Source organism: Ovis aries, chromosome 22 (genome assembly GCF_016772045.2).
Source record: "Ovis aries strain OAR_USU_Benz2616 breed Rambouillet chromosome 22, ARS-UI_Ramb_v3.0, whole genome shotgun sequence".
Taxonomy (NCBI): domain Eukaryota; kingdom Metazoa; phylum Chordata; class Mammalia; order Artiodactyla; family Bovidae; genus Ovis; species Ovis aries.
In genome coordinates this window covers 38,504,082-38,524,581 of record NC_056075.1, presented here as the reverse complement: position 1 = coordinate 38,524,581, position 20,500 = coordinate 38,504,082, and the positions used below count along the sequence as shown (strand labels likewise).

The following is a 20,500-nucleotide window of genomic DNA, read 5'->3' as shown; positions in this document are numbered from 1 at the left end:
AACCTTATTCTGATTCTAATTCTCTTCCACTGTTTTTTTTTTTTTCCTCAAAGGCTTCTCCCCATTCTACAGGATTTGTTCTCTCTCTCCATTGCTTGAAAGATTTCAGACTTCCCCTTATGTTGGAGGGAGAAGAATATTCTGCCAGGGGGTAAAGTTTTAGACCACACAGATTTACAAGGTTGTTACTGATAGATGGGCACACTGTGGCCACAAGAAATCATAATTTTTCTCTTAAATCATGTACCCTAGCCAGATCTTTTTTCTCCTAGTTGACGTGTCAGATTATCTCATTGTAATTAGTTGTAATTAATCTAAAAATTCATTATGTTTGAGACATAATTTAGCTTGTTTAATTTGACTTAATCATTTATTTCATAATTGCCAATACTATATTCTCCTTAAGGAGCCAATTCTTAAAGAGGTGGTTATTTTGGTGGGAAGAAGGGAATGGAAGACTAGAACTTGAAGGCTTTTTTGATTAGCTGCCCTTTAAATTGTTTTCTGTTACACGTGCACCTTTGTTTGTCCTGCGATTGAAGTTCAGACCCAACAACCACGTGCTAGCAAGTCAAGAACAGAGGAGCGCCTGTGACCCTCGACTGTTCTGAGCAGAGTGGGAGCATTGGGCAGTGCTTCTCTAAGAAGCAGGCAGAAGAATCACCGGAAGGGCTCAAAGGGATTTCTGCATCATGTATTACACCCTTCCGTCCTTTTCTGACCCCACAGGTCTGGGTTGGGGCCTGGCCGTGTTTTGTATTTACATCAAATGAACAAGTTTCCAGGTGGTGCTGATGCTGCTCCTGGTATCACATTTTCGGAGCCACTGATCGAAGGGAGTGACCAGTCTTTGCAGTAGGTCTAGAATGAATTAATAATGCCTGCTATAATTTCTGAATATATCCTCCCCTTATCGGAGAAGGCAGTGGCACCCCACTCCAGTACTCTTGCCTGGAAAAGCCCATGGATGGAGGAGCCTGGTGGGCTGCAGTCCATGGGGTCACTAAGAGTCGGACACGACTGAGCAACTTCACTTTCACTTTTCACTTTCATGCATTGGAGAAGGAAATGGCAACCCACTCCATTGTTCTTGCCTGGAGAATCCCAGGGACAGGGGAGCCTGGTGGGCTGCCATCTATGGGGTCGCACAGAGTCGGACATGACTGAAGCGACTTAGCAGCAGCAGCAGCAGCCTCCCCTTATAAACAAATAACAAGAAAAAAAAAACAACTCAAAAGGAATATCTGGTAGTGTTTGCTTTAGTCTGTGAAACCAAATGCACTTTAATTCCAAAGCTACTAATAAGTAGTATGCCTTGAACTGTTTTTATATTAAACATTTATTTTGTCTTCCATTAAATTAATTTACTTCACATGCATTATTGAATGCCTATCGTGTGCTAGTTTGGAGTTAGGAATCTAGCACTGAATGAATTCCTTCTCCAAAGGGTTTGTGTCGGGTTTGAGGAAGATTGATAATTAACACATAATATGTCAAGTGTTGATAAGTTACTTGGATAACATATGAAAGTTGAACATAATTATTCTTGCCTGGTATGAATTACATATCCCCAGTAGTTTCTCGTTTATTAGCCACCTGGCTGACAGTACTTTCTGAACCTCAGATTCCAACTGTTCCATGTGTTTCAGATTTTATTTCACTTTATTTTAGTAAAGATCAGTTGTAGTACTTTCTCAGTAGGCTTCGTGAGCTTGTTATCTTATGAGGTTCAAAGTTTAAGCCTTGTGGCGTGATGTTTGGAGGCTGTAGGGTTTTTAAATTTTTTGAACCTGAATGTCTCTTAGAGGGCATATACTTTCTCCACTTGACTGAAATGCTCACAGCTCTTTTTTAGTCTTGTGCCAGGTCTGTTTTACTCATCTGTGTTACTGGCCTGGGCCTTGTAGGCATTTGAGTTTAGAATATCTTCTTTAGGCACTTTGAAAAATAGTGCATTTTTTTCAAGCTGGGAAATCTAACTTAGATAAAATTCAGTTAGGTTCTGTTTAGGTTCCGTATTTTATATTTCTTTTGATTAGTCTGAACTTTTTTTGTGGGCAGAGTTGTAAGGGATTGCTTATGTTTCTCTAACAAGAGGATCTATTTTTAGAATTCAAGGCAGTGTGGGTACACACACACTGTTTGAGGCTGTGTGTATCAAGTGTTAGATAAACCAGACAAATGACTAATATTATTTTTTTGTTTTAAATCAGAGATTGGGTTGAGATTAGCAAGGAATTAAATATTTTAAAACTTGTCGGAATTGTTAGTTTAAGTGTTGACTGCAGAGTGATATGAAAACCCTTGATCTTTGGCTAAAGGTATGAACACCAGCCGGTGCTCATTCTTCAAACTCCCTGTAGCTCTGGCAGATGCTGATCTGTGCTCTGCCTTCCTTTCTAGTCTGGTGAAGATTGGGTGGCTCCTGAGAAGCCACATGCCTGCTAGAGTTCATGCTGCTGGGTCAGACTGTTGTAGACAGGGTGGCTTATTTATCACTCCCATTTCTGGAGATGAGAAGTCCAGGATCAAGGCCCTGGCAGATTGGGAGTCTGGTGAGGGAGCCTGCTTCCTGGTTCATAGAAGGCCACCTTCTCCCTGGGTCCTCATATCATGGAGAGGGTGAGGGGGCTCTCTAGAGTCACTCAGTCCATTCATGAGGATCCACCCCCATGATCTGGAAACCTCCCAAAGGCTCCACCTCCTAATACCATCACCCTGGGGGTTAGGATTTCAACACATGAGTCTTGAGGGGATGTGAACATTTATTCCATAATAGGTAGCATGTAAGTGAATTGGTTTTCTGGTTTTTTCCAAGCAAAATATGTGTGGAAATAGATATAACTTCTTTTTAGATGTGGAAATAGGAGTTAAGATTTTCTGCTGTGACTTGTGCCTTTTTCATTTTGGTTTGAAAGTCTCTTCTCAAAGATATTTAAAAGCAGAGCTTTTCTGTTTTTTTTTTTAGTGCCACATGAAAGATATCTGAGAGGCATCAGAAAACTTTGCTTCTGTACGGGGACTTCATCCTGTCCTTAACCTGCGGGACTTCACATCTCAGGTTCTTTTTCCTCCATCAGATCTTTGCCTTGGAGATGTATAGAACTGTGGGACCTGTGCTTGGAAAGCAGGCGGCTCCCCACCTACAGTGCCAGGTGGAGTTCATTGAACTGAGCTGTCCAGGAGCCCATGGGTTGGCCTATTCGTTCTTGGCTTTTGGGACTTGAAGTTTTCTTTCTGATCTGAACATGTTAGCTTCTTCAGTTCTCAGCTTTGGGCTTGGAGCAGGTGTATGGTGTGGTTTAGATGATGAACACTGAGGTGGTATTGTCGTTCGGTCGCCAAGTTGTGTTCAACTCTTTGTGACCCCGTGGACTGCAGCATGCCAGGCTCCTCTGTCCTGCAGTTTCCCACACACTGATAGGTTCCATAACCTAGAATCACAGAGTGAGTTCTTTGGTTATTTTCAGTTTTTTTTCTTCAAACTTTAAACTTTTTGTTTTGTATTGGGGTATTGCCGATTAACAACGTTGTTAAACAGAGAAGGGACTTGGCATACGGGGAGGTGGTATTTTGGAGCTAGCGTGTAACCCTTTGCAACATCTGCTGATCCCCTTTTATTGCTGGGAAAGCAAGCTTCACTCAGTCTTTCAGGGCATTAGGTATATTGCCAATGGCACTACTTTTCTGTTTTTGCTGAGTTTTTTTTGTTTGCTTTGTTTGAAGATTGGCTAGTTTTATGCCCAAGGAGGTGATTCTAGGAAGCACCTGTTGGAGTGTGGAGATGAGAGACAGGGATGGTAAGGAAGCCAGGAAAGAGGTCAGCACGGTGGCGACTGCAGTGTGTTCCGGTGGGGACTTGGGAGTCGGTGCAGCACTCACCCAGAGTAAAGGGGGATGCTGGGGATGTGCGCCCGCAGTCTCATTAGGCATTGCTTGATGGTGGCTCCCGGGGGTGTTAATTCTCTTGAGCTTCCAACCTGCCCCTCCCTCAGGCAGAGCAGTGGCAGCGAGAGGGCACTGTGGCAAACAGTGGTAGGTGTTGCCCACGGCCTCCGTGGGCAGAGTAGGTGGGCGGGGTTCTAGCAGTTTCAGCTCCCAAACGTGCTGGGCTTCTCCTGCGTCCTCCTCATCTTAGTCAATGGCATCCCCATCCTTTGATGCTAAAAACTTTAGAGTCATCCTTGACCCTTCTCTCACATCCCACATCCAAACCATCAGCAAATCCTGTTGGCTTTCCCTTAAAATATGTACAGAATCTGACCTTTCGTCTTGTCTTCACTGCTCTCACATGGTCCAGCCCCCCACCATCTCATAGCTTTCTTACATAAGGCAGCTGGAATGATACATAGAAAATCAAAGGTTACATAACTTGGCTGCTCAAAACCCTCCTCCTCTTAACTCAGAGTGAAAGGCAGAATCTTTCCACCGCTCATAAGGCCCTCCAGGATCTGACCACCTTCTGCCTTTTGTGTGTGTGCCTATGTGTGCACACGCATGTACATTTCTTTTTGTCTTTAGCCTTGTATACAGTCAGAACATTACTTTAGTCTCCAGCCCCCCCGGCCCCAGCCCTTTTTTTTAGTGGCAGCTATGTGATTCATTTGTAAATTAGATATATATGTCACAGATATATACATTCCATCTTTACCACTACATCCTGGTTGAATTTTTTTTTTTTTTCCGAACAGTGAATGTACTTTATTTATAGTGATTAGTTCTCTTGGTTTTGAGAAATGCATGGAGTGGTGTATCCACTACCACGTATCCATACAAAAGAGTCCATTGTCTTAAACGTTTCCTCCTGCTTCCCCTTTGTAGACAGTCCCTCTTTCAACCTTCTAGTCTCTGGCAGCTACTGATCCGTTTTCCTCCCTATAGTTTTGCCTTTATAAATAAGAGAGTCTTAGCATATATATCGGAGAAGGCAGTGGCACCCCACTCCAGTACTCTTGCCTGGAAAATCCCATGGACGGAGGAGCCTGGTGGGCTGCAGTCCATGGGGTCGCGAAGAGTCGGACATGACTGAGTGACTTCACTTTCACTTTTCACTTTTGTGCATTGGAGAAGGAAATGGCAACCCACTCCAGTGTTCTTGCCTGAAGAATCCCAGGGACGGGGGAGCCTGGTGGGCTGCCGTCTCTGGGGTCGTACAGAGTCGGACATGACTGAAGCAACTTAGCAGTAGCAGTAGCACCATATATATATAGCCTTTTTGGTCTGATTCTTTCACTTAGCAGAACACATTTAAGATTATTCCATGTTGTGTAAATCACTAGTTAACTCCTCAAGTGTCCTTTAAGTATATTAAAGCCAAAAAAAAAAAGTGAATTGATTTAAAGAAAATATTGAACAAACACAGTAGATGTGGCACAGAGATATGAGAAACATCTTGAACCTTAGTGAACCTAAAATTGGGAAATAGACTGGTGGCTCAGGTGATAAAGAATCTGCCTGTAATGCAGGAGACCTGGCTTTGACCCCTGGATCGGGAAGATCCCCTGGAGGAAGGGATGGCAACCCACTCCAGTAGTATTCTTACCTGGAGAATTCCATGGACAGAGGATGCTGGTGGGCTACAGTCCATGGGGTCACAGAGTCCGACGTGACTGAGCGACTAACGCTAATGTGATAGAAAGAAGCCAGATCAAGACTTTGCTTTTCCTGGTACCACTGCCAGTGATTAGCTGTGTCCTCTTGGGGAAATCACCCTTCTGCTCCCAAGTTTCTGATAAACTCAATAGTAAAATGGCTGATTTAGTAGTTGTTAGCTCCTATTGAGACTCCTAAGATGCAAGTTATTTTAGGTGCTTTGGGGAGCTCTTCTCACCATTAGCATTTCATTGCTGTCGCATACCCATCACCCCTGGATTTCACAGTTAGGACAGGCTGTTATATAAATGCTTTATTAAACCCATCCTGGAGGAATGAGAGCCAGCCATCAGGAATGAGGTAAGCCTTCATATACGGCTGCAGTTCCTCCACATTTTTCTGTTGGGCTTATCTGAAGGGTGGGATCGCGTGAGCCTGCCTCACAGCCATTGTCTTGTCCAGGAGCTCCTGGTGGTGCCATAAAATCTTGGCAAGTTTCTAGAAACTCTAGCATTTGGAATTTAATCTCCACAGTCATTTCCTTAGGTGGATTTTCCCAGGGGTTTCTGTAAAGATTGATTAGAAGTTAAGTTTCCTAGAAGTTTATTGTGGTTCATGAATAGGCCATCTTGTCGCATCATGGACAATGTGTATTTGAAGGTCAGTGCATGTTAGGAATGCTTCAGTCATCACAGAAAACTGCAGAGGGAACCAGAGAGAATTGCTTGTTTTGTTATTTTTAATGATAGGTAGATTTATAGTAATTTTTTGTTTTTTTCTTTTGTATAGTAATTTTTAAAATCATAACTAATGGCTGCTTAAACTCTCTGATCAGACTGGGCTTTTTGAAATTGGAAATGAAATAATAATTAAGTTGTATTTAGGTGATAGATTGTCAATGTAAAGTTATTGAGAGGAATTTGAAAAACTGCTGTGATTTGTGTTTATTTTATATGTGGCACATGGTAATATTCATCTTACTTTTTACTTTTAGTAATGAATGTTATAACTATTGAAGATTATAAGAGCACATACTGGCCAAAATTGGATGGTGCCATAGATCAGCTTTTAACTCAGAGTCCTGGTGACTATATCCCTATATCCTATGAACAGATATACAGGTAAGTCAAGATTTTATTTGCTTGGATTTTAGAGGGTATATTGAGGTTCGTAGCAAGTTGAATTATGACAGTGTGTATGCATATAACATATGATACATACAGTGAGGCTCTATGAGTTATTTATATGTTACACACTTGTGGATTGGGGGTTTTATTTGTACTTCTTGCTTCAGAATTGGTTTTCAAATGAAGGTATTGTTAACCCTACCTCAGCCTGCCGCCCCCACCAAACGCAGTGCAGAAATTATAGAGGTCAGTGAAAAAGGCAAAAAAGAAAAGATTGTCCTTTTAGTCTCATGGGGAGGTGCTAGCTTGTTCTGTTGATGTTTATGATTCTATTGATGTTTATGATACACAAGTTTACCCATCTTTGGTGACTTTGTTTCCCAGCTCCTGGTAAGTGAAAGTAGCACATTAGTGAGGACTGGGGAGGGATGTCAGATCAGCCCAGTCACAAGAGGAGGAAGTGACAGCTGTGCTGTGTACACAAGTGGATCACAAAGACATTACATCGCAGACACTTCTGTGAGTTAGAAACTTCCGCTGTGCGTCACTCCCTCTTCCTTATTTTGGCGTTCATTAATGGGGCTTCCCTGTTAGCTCAGCCAGTAAAGCGTCTGGCTACAGTTTGGGAGACCTGGGTTCGATCCCTGGGTCAGGAAGATCCGCTGGAGAAGGAAATGGCAACCCACTCCAGTATTCACGCCTGGAACATCCCATGGACCGAGGAGGCTTGTACAGTCCACGGGGTCGCAAAGAGTCGGATACGGCTGAGCGACTTCACTTTCAGTTTTCAGTGTCAAAGAGAGAAGCTGACTTTTAAGTAGTTACCATAGTCAAATTCAGATTATTACCCAGTATTAGGATATCTAGTCCTGATAAAATAGTTATAGGATCCTCAGAAAGGTACTTTGTAGCTGGCAGTGCTGGCTCTTCCGTCTGAACACTGATTGGGGCAGGGGACATTTTTGTTTAAGAGTTGCAATTGGTCACTTATTAGGCCCGAATTAATTCACCAGTGGTTATATATTGAGGGTATGCCTTTACCTTGGGCTAAGTTAAGTGCGTCATCGTTGATTTTTCTGTCTGCCCTCCTCCCCGCAGCTGTGTGTATAAATGTGTGTGCCAGCAGCACTCGGAGCAGATGTACAGTGATCTGATTAAAAAGATAACTAACCACTTAGAACGCGTCTCAAAGGAGCTGCAGGTAAAGAACTGATGGTATTGATTTTTGCTTCTTCAAATTGTCTCATCTTGGGAATAGATTAATTTGAAAATTTAACACAAACTGTGGACATTTTTAGATTATGTGTATTTCCGACCTTAATTCCATTTATTAACCATGTCAGCATTTCTTTTCTTTAAAACCTTATTTGTTCTGTTAACCTCAGTCTTTGGTGACTTTTGTATTATGAACGTGTGTATATTTTAATTTTTTTTGAACTTTTTTTATTGTTATCTTTGAAGTGTTATTTACCTACCAGTTTCTAATATTTGCTATTATTAACAACTGAAGTTAGCATTTTATTGGTCAACTCTCTACAGATGAATATCATCCCAGCTGTAAAACCTGGGGCAAGTTGCAGAAATATTTTGTTTAAGGAAGCACTTGGCTTTTTGAGGGCATGCTGGCCCTCCCTGCCTCAGTAAAGTTTCCAGTGCTTGAAGGTCACGTACTATCTTTATTCCAGGGCCAGCTCACATTTTAGTTGCAGTGTAGAAATTGCAGGATGTGTAGAAGAGTCACTCAGCAGTAGATCACTGAGGTCCCCCCAACAGTTAGGACGTGCTTCAGCAATTCTGAAATAAGCCAGTTTCTAGCAAGTGCTGGGTTACTATATGGATACTGTTCCTTGTTTCCCTTGTGGTCTGAGGTGCCTTAGTTTTTGTTTACCCCAAACAGTTGTTGTACTAAGTAAAAGTAGCTTTTTAAAAAAAAATTATAGCCAGAGTTGTATTTATCCTAGCCAGATATATATTTTTCCTGTTGTTGGTATAAATTGTTTTTGTCATCTTTTTTGCCATTAAATACAAAATCTGTCTTTTTTGTCTTTTTAAACTTTTTATTTTGTATTGAGGTATAGCTGATTAGCAAACAGTGTTGTGATAGTTTTGGTTGAACAGCGAAGGGACTCAGCCATACATACACATGTAAATATAAAATCTTTATTCATTTAACAAATATATTTAGTACTGGGCATTGTATACGAATTACAGGTAAAACCTAAGACCTGTGCATTGTAGCTTTGAATGGTTTGCTTAATAATTCTTGACTCTACCCTCTCTGAATCCCCACGTCCAATTTATTGCCAAGTCCCATTTGTCTTGGCTCCTGTCCACTTTCCATCATCCAGTCCAGGCTACGTCTTTTTAGGTGTGTTCTAAAATGCTCATCTCAGTTGGTGCTTTGCCTCTACTTTTAACACTTCTAACTAGAATCTTGCATTTTAGAGTGACTGTTTCTAAAATACAGCTCTGATAATCATATTCCTGTTAGAATAACATCTAAGCTTCTTAATGGGATTTAGAAAGCCTTGCATTGTCTTGACTCCTGCTTATTTTGTAGCCTAATGGCTTTTAGGATGAGATGGTTGGATAGCATCACTGACTCAATGGGCATGAGTTTGAGCAAACTCCGGGAGACTGTGAAGGACAGGGAAGCCTGAGATGCTGCTCTCCACGGGGTCGCAAAGAGTCATACACGACTTAGCGACTGAACAGCAATAGTGGCTTTTCTCTTCCTGAACTTATTTCAGTTCCTTGAACACTTCAGGTACTCTCTCACATCTTGGCTTTTGTCGTGTTAAGTTGACTGCCTGAAACCTTCTTCCTTTTCCTCTTCCCTCTTACACTTTCAGTCATTGTGAACTTAACATTCAAGCTGCAGCTCGGATGTCCTTTGATTTGGAAAACATGCTCTGATACCTTGTTCCCCAAGTCTGGGTTTGGGAACCCCTTATCTGTGCTTCTCTACACTGAGTATGTCGTGCTAGTTCACTGTGTATTGTAATTTCTAGTTTGGCTGTTCCCTCTCCGCACACCCCCTGCCCCAGTAGCGTGTCCTGAGAGGGCAGAGGTGCATGTCTGTCTTCTTCATTTTTGTGTGTTAGTACCTTGCCCAGTGTCTGGTACACACTAGGCATCACTTACTGAATAAAATGTATAGTGAATGAATGTTTATGAATATTGATTATCTCTTGGGTAATAAAAGTTTTTCTAGTAGAAATCTGAGTTTGATCTTGTTTTTAACCTGAAATCTAGGTGATCTTCTGGTTGTAGGATATACGGGAGATTTCATTAGATCAGCAAAGAATTCATCTCAAATGATCATTTTATTAATACTCTTTTGCTATTATTGAAATAATATTAAATAGTCTTCTAAACAGAAAGCAAACCTTTCAGTTCAACTTATAAGGATAAAATATATTACTTGTCTTACTTATAAAAGTCATCTTTGAGATGTGAATTGGAAATTTTATAATATATTTTATGCTTATGCTCTGATTTCACATCTGTTATTAATTTGACTGATAGAGTTCTGATTTGCCAAAGCTATTTGTCGTATTGCAGTTTGTGCTTGAGTAGATTTTTCTGGTACTTAATTTTGTAAGCACTATAAGACTTTTCATTCTTAGAATTAGAATGTTACTGTAGAATATTTTTAAAGGTAGAGGGCCTTGTAGTATAGTATTATCAAGCTCTATCTAACTGGTAGTTTTGGAAGACTACTTGCTACAGTCTCTGGCATAAATTTGCTTGATCAGTTATTGGTATCCCAAAGGTAACCTGTTACTTGCCCAGAATGGACTGTTCAGTTCAGTTCAGTTCAGTTCAGTCTCTCAGTCGTGTCTGACTCTTTGCGACCCCATGAATCGCAGCACGCCAGGCCTCCCTGTCCATCACCAACTCCCGGAGTTCACTCAGAGTCCATCGAGTCAGTGATGCCATCCAGCCATCTCATCCTCTGTCGTCCCCTTCTCCTCCTGCCCTCAATCCCTCCCAGCATCAGAGTCTTTTCCAATGAGTCAGCTCTTTACATGAGATGGCTGATCTCCTTCAGAATGGACTGGTTGGATCTCCTTGCAGTCCAAGGGACTCTCAAGAGTCTTCTCCAACACCACAGTTCAAAAGCATCAATTCTTCGGCGTACAGGGAACTAATACCTGGGAGTCACTGAGGTTTGGAATGTGAGTGTCTGCGGTTTTGGAGAGTGATCTCTGACTGTGTGTAGAGCTCCTTTATTCTTTATCACGAATGCACCATAGTTCATTGTCCCTTGCTTTATGGATGTACCTCAGTTTATTTAACCACTTTTTAATCAGTGATTATTTAGGTTGCTTCCAGTCTTTGGCTATTACTAACCACTGCAGATGGTGATTGCAGCCATGAAATTAAAAGACGCTTACTCCTTGGAAGAAAAGTTACGACCAACCTAGATAGCATATTCAAAAGCAGAGACATTACTTTGCCAACTAAGGTCCATCTAGTCAAGGCTATGGTTTTTCCAGTAGTCACGTATGGATGTGAGAGTTGGACTGTGAAGAAGGCTGAGCGCTGAAGAATTGATGCTTTTGAAGTGTGGTGTTGGAGAAGACTCTTGAGAGTCCCTTGGACTGCAAGGAGATCCAACCAGTCCATTCTGAAGGAGATCAACCCTGGGATTTCTTTGGAAGGAATGATGCTAAAGCTGAAACTCCAGTACTTTGGCCATCTCATGAGAAGAGTTGACTCATTGGAAAAGACTCTGATGCTGGGAGGGATTGGGGGCAGGAGGAGAAGGGGACGACAGAGGATGAGATGGCTGGATGGCATCACTGACTCAATGGACGTGAGTCTGAGTGAACTCCGGGAGTTGGTGATGGACAGGGAGGCCTGGTGTGCTACGACTCATGGGGTCGCAAAGAGTCGGACACGACTGAGTGACTGAACTGAACTGAACTGAACAGTGCTACAGTGAATAATCACTCTTGTAAGTTTTATTGTGCTTTGATTTATTGCAGTTAACAGGTGCTGCATTTTTTACAGATTGAAGGTATGTGGCAACCATGTGCTGAGCAAGTATATTGAGGTCCTTTTTCCAATGACATCTGTTTGCGTAGTGTCTCTCTCACGTTTTGGCAATTGTTGCAGTATTTCAAGCTTTTTCATTATTATATTTGCTATGGTGATTTGTGATCAGTGATATTATTACTTTAGGTTGCTGGAAGTTCAGATGATGTTTAGAATTTTTTAGCAATTTTTTTTTAAACTAAAGTATGTACATTGATTAGTTTTTTTTAGATATAATGCTATTATACACTTAATAGACTATAGCACTGGAAAACTAAAAGTACGTGTGATTCGATTTATTGATAACTGCTTTATTGTGGCGGTCTGCAGTTGAACCTATAGTATCTCTGAGGTCTGCCTGCCATCTCATGTACTTTGTGCATATTTTGTGATTCACAAAAGTTGTGCCAAGTTATGTGTTCCCACTGGTTCAGTGTGTATCAGAATGCCTTTTTTCTCTACCATTATTAATATGGCATGTTAGGTAACTAAAGAATTTTTACTTTATATTAATATAGGGGTAATTCTTATAAAAATTAAAATGTAGACAGGTGTGATAGCTCTTGTGAGCTAGTATTAGGTGATAGCTAATATTTTAAAAGCCATATTGATAAATATGTAGATAATATACTGTGTAAAACCAGGGAACTTGGTTTATTTTTAGAATCAGTACATATCCTACTTTGGAGTTCAGCAACATGGGACTATGAAAAATCTTACTTCAAAATGATCTCTGTTGTAAAATTGTGAAAAACCATTATTAAATAGCAGGGTGAAGCGGATAAAAGTATGGGGACCTGGGCTCTGGTCTCAACTCTTGCCCCTCAGCAGCTATTTGCCTCTTGATTAAGCATGCTGATATCATCTTGCAAATTTCCTCATTCTTAAAATGAAGTGGCTTTACTGAAATATCTGGTTCCTTGACTCTCAGGTCTAAGGTATTTTTTCTTTGCTTCTCGGCCAGTGCTGCTTCATTCTTTTCTCAGGCTTAAACTCAGTGTCCACCTGTGTAAAATCTTCCTAGCACCCTCATGTTTCCCTCAGACAAACAAAATGCCATTGGAACTTTTTCTTCTGTGTACTCATAGCATCTTGGCAATAACAACTCTGCATTGTTCCTGCGTCCACGTCTGGACCCCTGACAGCTCCTTCCTCCTTAGAAGGCAGGGACTCTGTCTTGTTTGTCTTTTTATCCGTAGTGCCTGGCATAGTTACAGGTCACCGAATGTTTGTCAAGTGAATGTTCAGCATCAGATTTGATCAGTGGGAAGAGAAGCATAAATTAGTGACCACTAATCTCTGTGTCTCTGGATGCCTGTAGTTGTTCATTCTCTTAAGTCATGTCCAACTCTTTGTGACGTCATGGACTATAGCCTACCAGGCTCTCCTGTCTGTGAGCTTTCCCAGGCAAGAACACTGGAGTGGGTTGCCCTTCTCCAGGGGATCTTCCCAGACCAGAGATCAAACCCACGTCTCCTGTGTTGGCAGGCGGATTCTTTACTACTGAGCCATCTGGGAAGTCGTAACTAGTTGTGTGGGCATTTTATTAATTTATTCACTTTTCACTTAATCCAGTGTATTAATTTATTCAGTGTTGCAGGTGTGTGGCACAATCGTGATGTAATTTCTACTTTACAGAGACCTTAAGGACAGTTTTCATTCAGGACAGAAGACGAGCGTATGCTCAGGTCCCTTGAGCCAGAAGAGTTTCATTTGGGTGGAATGTTTTGTTTGCAGCTCTGAGTTTAATAATGAAATACTGTTATGAACTAAAACAGGAGTGTGGGGTGAGTTGCATTTGGCAGATAATCAGAAATTTGGTGTTGGGATTAATATAATCACTGAGTTGGACCTTTAGGGCATCAACCTCTTATCTTTCAAGAGCATCTTAAAATAACTACTGGTGTGTGTATAGTCAGAATGATTTATTTATTTCTATCAAAAGCCATATTGTATTGAAGAGACTGAAGAGTATATGAAATAATGTTTCAGGTTCCCCATTTATTGACTTAAAAATTAGAGAATATTGGTTTTAGACATTTTAAAAGATTCTTTTACTTTGTTGAACCTAAATGTTTTAATATAACGGCATAATCTAACTTGCTTGTTCTTGAAAAAATGTATTTTTGAACAATGACTTTTGACCACTTTGGTAAGTTAAACACTTTTTTGTTGTTAAATTTATTAAATCACTTTCATAGCTAAACTGACTTAGTATTCTACTTACTATTGTATTTTTCTTGTGTATGTATCTACATTTTTTTTTACTTAAACTACTAGATTGTTTGAACTGTGACGTATTTTGCATGTTTTTTTTTGAAGTCGTTCTCCTGGACTTGTGCTTCACTTCTCTGTTCTTTAAATATGGTAATGAACATCTCTATTCTGTTTTTTCCCCCATGTCTCCAAAGCCTCAAAATGTGAATTTACAGTTCTGATTTTTTGATATACCAAAATTGGTTTATTAGTTTAGTAAATGATATTAATTCTGGTTAATTTTAGAAAATTCTGTTGAAACTTGTAGCAATCATTATACTTTAGGTGAGGGCTCAAACCAGCTTTTCCAAATGCCTATTAGACATTTCAACTTGGATTTCTCCTTTTGGATACTTCATATTCATGTATAAATTGAAATTCCTCTTCTCTCAAAGCAGTTTTACTCTCAGGCTTGTTATTTCATATTCACCTTTGACTCCTTTTTTCTCCCTTATCTCGTATTTCCAGGTGATAGTCAAGGTTGATAGAATACGGTAATTTGATTTGTCTCTGTCCCCTTTTATTCCCACTGCTGTCATCTTTTTCCTTGTCATTGCTGGCTAGTGCCTACTCTAGTGCAGGACTCTCCTAACTGGTCTTCCTTTGTCCAGTCTGTTTTTTTTTTTTTTTTTGGACTGACTAATCTTGATACTGAAGCTGAAGCTCCAGTACTTTGGCCATCTGATGCAAAGACCTGACTCATTGGAAAAGACCCTGATGCTGGTAAAGATTGAAGGCAGGAGGAGAAGGGGACGACAGAGGATGAGATGGTTGGATGGCATCACTGACTTGATGGACATGAGTTTGAGCAAACTCCAGGAGTTGGTGATGGACATGGAGGCCTGGCATGCTGCAGTCCATGGGGTCACAAAGAGTCGGACACGACTGAGCATCTGAACTGAACTGAATCTTCTAAAAATGCTAATTTTTGATGGGCATACTTTCTTATTCAGTAACATCAAAGACTCCCATTTGCTTTTCTTAATCACTGTTGATTTCTTAGCCAGTATAAAGTAACTGAGCTGGTTGGTTGGTTGTAGGGATCCCTAGTGGAGAGCCTACTATAGCTTGCTCTTTCCTATGCAAGTGTGCAAGGTACTCTAGTAGGTGCAGCCATAGACATATGATTGATAAGACTGGGTAATTTTAGACCATCCTTATAGCTGAGAGCAGTTCTAAAAATGGACCAGGGATGGGGACTTCCCTGGTGTCCAGTGGTTATGACTCCACCCTTCCACTGCAGGGGCACGAGTTTGATCCCTGGTGAGGGAACTAAGATCCCACATGCTTTGTGGCATGGCCAAAAAACAAAAGTGTTTTTTTAAAAAAATAGTCCAAGGAGCTAATTAAAAAGTGAAGAAGTATAGCACCAAGATCTGGGAAAAGAAGGAAATAAATCTAGAGAAGGGAGACTAGCATTTGAGCCATTTCTCTACTAAAGGCGTCTGTTTATTTGGGAAGAGTAGTATCATAGGCTGAGAAATGGGTTTATGAGGGTAGGGTGATAAAAATTGGGGTTCAGGTCTCACCAAACCTAAAGGATCACATCCCAGGTATAGTAAGAATGGTCAGTTAGAGCTGTCATGGTAGCTGGCATTTGATTGCTGATGGAATGAAGATGTTCTGGATTTGCTAGCTCCTCTAGTGGCTTACCAGAAGCAAAAGTAAGTTCTCGCGAGAGCAAGATCATTATCGGAGGCATCAAATTGTTTGCATAATTTTTCATAAATAGTGTCTGATGTTCAGTCAGAAATACCTGGTTATATTAGGAGATGAGGTGATCATGAAACGGAGAGAAATGATGAAATACATTTTTAGACACGAATTGGGAGAATTCATCACCAGTAGTTTCTCCTTTTGAGGAAGTACTGTAGTGTTCTTCAGGTAGAAGGAAAATGTCCCTGGGTGAAAACTTGGAGAGTCAGTAGGAGTGAAAGAAAACAGAGCTATGAATTATGTACCTCTGAATATGCACGGGCCCACAGTCCCTTGTCTGTAATTCCAAAAGACAAAAAAAAAAAGCTTTGAAAATTGATTTTTTTTCCCCCTCTAAGCTTGGTGCCAAAACTCATTTGCAGTAAAACTTGGTTAAAACTCATGTGAGGAAGGAACTTAGTGGGAACCTACATATGTTTTCTCCCAGAAAGATCAGTGGGTTGATATTCCCATTCTCTACTGGATATTTTACAGAGTATATGGTATATGTACCATAGTACCTTCTAAATCTGAAAAGCTCAGAATTGTAGCACACTTCTAGTCCCAGGAATCTTGGGTGAAAAATTGTGAACCTCTTGTCAATCAAAAGGGAGAAAGTGATGTCTAGGGCACATTGCACAGATGAGAGAGGCAGGACAAATACGACAGTAAGTTGAAAGAGACGTAGGATGAGAGCATTTGAAGATCATTTTGGCTTCAGGGGAATTGTTAGAAGTGGGAGTGGGAGGAAAGATGAGAGTGGTTTTTTAATATTTAGCTCAGCTAACATTTAGTGTCCATATGCCAGGCATTGTGCTGGATGCAAAGGATACAGTGATGAGTAAGATGGGTTTATTCTTTGTACTGTTCAGGGAAAGAGTGTGATGGTCATTTTAATATACTGGAGTGTGATGAGTAGCATAAGAGATTTGAAATGAGTCACAAATCTTGCTGATTTTCCTCCCTTGTAAAATGTCTCAGATTTATTCCCTGCCATGTCCCCAGTTTATTTAGGTCCTCATTCATACTTGCTGAAACATTAGAAAAAGATTTCTGGTTCATATCTTGACTTTGCACTCTCCCTCCATCCATTTTGTTTATTTTTTAGACTTAGCATATCCTTCATTTTCTTAACCTTTTGCTTCGTCATTTGCCCAAAGAACAAAGACCATCCCGCTTAACAAGAATTTCAAGACTCCTTACCTCTGAACTCAGCAAGATAGTGTAAGAGTATTTTGCTTTTAAAATTTAAATGGTGGTGGTGGTGGGGGGGTGGTCTTTTTATCTTTGTGTATTTTCTTAATTCCTTTTGCCACTGTTTCTTTCCTCCTTTCCTTTTCTGCAGAGGGGTCATTCTACTTGTCCCCTTGTTAGGGTTTGCTGCCCTAGCACTTTGTGTTGCTGCTAGAGTCCTTAGGTTAGCACTTGGCATATATTTAGTTACGGGCAGGAAGTCACCTTTGCAATACTGAGAGCTTCTTAAGGGCAAGGATCCTAACTTCCTTTGTTTTTCCTTGGCCTGTTATGGTCTTGAACTAAGTACTCATTAGGTAGGGTTTTCTTGGTGGCTCAGTGGTAAAGAATCTGCCTGTCAGTGCAGGAGATGTGGGTTCAGTCCTGGTCTGTAAGATCCCCTGGAGAAGGAAATGGCAACCCACTCCAGTGTTCTTGTCTGGAGAATTCCATGGATAGAAGAGCCTGGTGGGCTACAGTCCGTGGGGTCGCGCAAGAGTCAGATACAACTTATTGACTAACAGCAACAATAATTCATTAGGTAAATATGCTGGTCTTGATGCTGTTAACCAGATGTTCCCAATCAAGAGTATACTTCTCAATCCTGTTGAAGTTAGACTTGGCCAAGTGCATTGGCTTGTGAATTGTAAGAGAAAGTGTGTTCAGTGAGGTGTGCACCCCCCAAAAATCTGAAGCCTTGAAGATTGGCAGTGCGATTTTCCATGTTTCCCTTTCTCTGCCTAGTGCTCTGGATGGTAAAGCCTCCTGTAACCTGGATCCCTAAGTGAGTATGGTGTGGAGCTGTACTCAAGATGGGCATGAAACAAGGGAGAAAGAAAAGTGTGCTATATGTATTTTTTTTTCTTTTTTAAACACAGTATAAAAAAGTCTATCATATTTTTATTGAGATACAATTCACATACCCTGACATTCAGCTTTTTGAAATTTACAACTCAGTGGGTTTTAGTGTGGACGCAAAGTTGTGCAACATCACCACTAATGTCAAAACATTTTATTCACCCCAGAAAGAAGCCAGCGCTTATTAGTAGCCAGTCTGTCATCTCCACTCCTCTCAGCCACTGGCAGTAAACGAATCTACTTTCTGTCTCTCTGATTTGCCCATTCTTTGTAGAAATGGAATTAGTCAACATGTGGCCTTCTGTATCTGTCTTAAATAACTATGTAGCATGTTTTCAAGGTTTATTCATGATTATAGCACGATGCTTCATTCTTCTTTTTGGCTGGATAGCATTCCATTGTATGGTTATACCACAGTTTGTTTATCTAAGCTCTGTTCTGTTGAGTTACTGAGGTTTGGGGAGTTGTGTTTGTCTGATAAAATCAGCACTTGAATTAACAATATTTAGAAGATTCTGTTTTGCCCTGCTACCATTTGGATAACTGAACTGCATGGGTTTTGACATCCTTTACTCTTAAAACTGCTAAGAAATGGAACCTGATTGTCTTTGTGTTTAAAAGTCATAGCCAAGAATTGCTTTGCCATTTGTGTTTTGTCCAGTGGATGGCAGCATAATTCAACTAGTTGTCGTGAATGTTGTCCTATGAAATTTTGAATATTTTTGGGGGGCTATAATTTCTATAGCTGTTGAACTACAAAGTATATACGTATATTCTACAACTATGTAGAAAGGTTAACAGATTTTTAGATAATAGGAACAATGTCTGTTACCCTTTCTGCATGAAGTGAAGTGAAGTCACTTAGTCGTGTCCGACTCTTTGCGACCCCATGGACAGTAGCCTACCAGGCTCTGCCGTCCATGGAATTTTCCAGGCAAGAATACTGGAGTGGGCTGCTGTTGCCTTCTCCAGGGGATCTTCCCAACCCAGGGATCAAACCCGGGTCTTCTGCATTGCAGACAGATGCTTTGATTTCAACTAAGGTAGCTGTCACTGCCAACTGATAAGTAACTCTTCACAGGAAGTCTTTCTGAATAAGTTATTTGGAGATCTATTTTTAAGGACAAATTAGAACTTAAAGTAGTTGTTATAGCAAAGTTGTTCTTATCTCAGGGAATGTGCCAGTGAGACGCCTTAACCCTTGTTCAGTCTATAGGCTTGCATTCAGACCATAGTTCTAATATGTTTACCACCATTCTTTGAAGGCAAGTCTGTGTTTTCTTTTCATTTGTCCTAATAGAACCACCAGGCCCCAAAGAGATCCAGTAAAAGCGCTTGCTAGTTGATAAAGATGAAAAAAATGTTTGTCTTATAGCTGAAATTACTAGAACCATCTATTCCAGTTAAAAGAGTTAACTTGGAAAGTGGAATTTGTGATGAGCAGGAGAGTCAAATCACTTAAATAATAATTATTTGCAGTTTTTTATTATTAAAGTGTACAGAGTACCTTGATGAGCTGTACTCTTTTTAAAGTAAACTTTTTGTTTTAAGACAGAGTTAAGTACTTAAATTGGGAAAAATAAGGAAAAAAGTTTCCTTCAAAAAATAAGCAAATATGGAAAAGTGATCAGATTATTTTTGCTCAGTGTTCAAAGAGATGAGGGGTATAGGACATTGAGAAGTCATCTGAGTCCATCTGACTTCTTTGGATATTTTCTCTATTAAGTAATCCTTGAACCTTTTGTAACTGTTCTTTGTTGTTCCCTGGTAGCTCAGTTGGTAAAGAATCCAGCTGCAACACAGGAGACTGGGGTTTGCTCCTTGGGTTCGGAAGATGCCCTGGAGAAGGAAAGAACAACCCACTGCAGTATTCTGGCCTGAGAAATCCCATGGACAGAGTAGCCTGGTGGGCTACAGTCCATAGGGTCTCAAGAGTCAGACACAACTTATTGACTAGACCACCACCAGTCAGTTAAAAAACTGAGATTAGAACCTAGGTTTATCTCACTGTAGTGTGGGTAAGCTAAAGGAATCCAGGAATCCAGAGGCTTGATTTTAATTCTGTATAGTGTTCAGATCCAAATAGTATTTGAAAAATAAAGACAGTCTTTTTTTTTTTAAGAAATAAGTGAGAAAAAAATTTCGATATAATGGTAACAGTAGTAATAGCAGCAGTTGACTTTGAAAGTTAAGCGGCCTAAACAAGTAATGTCTTCCACTGTCTGTTAGACTCAGTTTAATTATTTACTGTTGTTTTTAATTAGGAAACCATTCTTACAGTTTATATTAGGAGCATCTAATATATACGTTATAATTCTTAATAGCTCCTGAGACTCATTTACCTTGTGCATATCTTTTCATTTTTTGGATATTTTACTATGGAAACAGCATCTGCACATTGGAAATGGGAATGGATAAGAATATAATACCAGATGTCTGTGTTTGGTCTGTTTGGAAAGAAATTCCATTTTTATGTAGCATCTGTCAGTCTCAGGTGTAGCCTTGATTCTGGAGCCTTGAGGAATCTGGCTGTTGGCAGCATGGAACTGCTCTGGAAAGTCATGGATTAAGCTATTAGACAAAGTATAGTATATGCTCTTCTTTTTTGCTAAAGTTATTCATACAGAGGCAGATTTAAAAGAGAAAAATGAATTTTTGATTCAGAAAATATTAAGACAGCATTCAGGTCCATTCGT

At 40.3% G+C, this 20,500-nt stretch overlaps 1 protein-coding gene across 1 annotated transcript in view; it reads left to right on the top strand.

The window, feature by feature from the left end:
- CACUL1 (CDK2 associated cullin domain 1) overlaps positions 1–20,500 on the top strand; it is a 73,594-nt gene that overhangs the window by 15,050 nt on the left and 38,044 nt on the right. The window contains exons 2-3 of the mRNA XM_004020224.6: positions 6,587–6,713; positions 7,818–7,920. Of these exons, the coding sequence (XP_004020273.1) occupies positions 6,587–6,713; positions 7,818–7,920 (230 nt within the window). The remainder of the gene's footprint in view (positions 1–6,586; positions 6,714–7,817; positions 7,921–20,500) is intronic.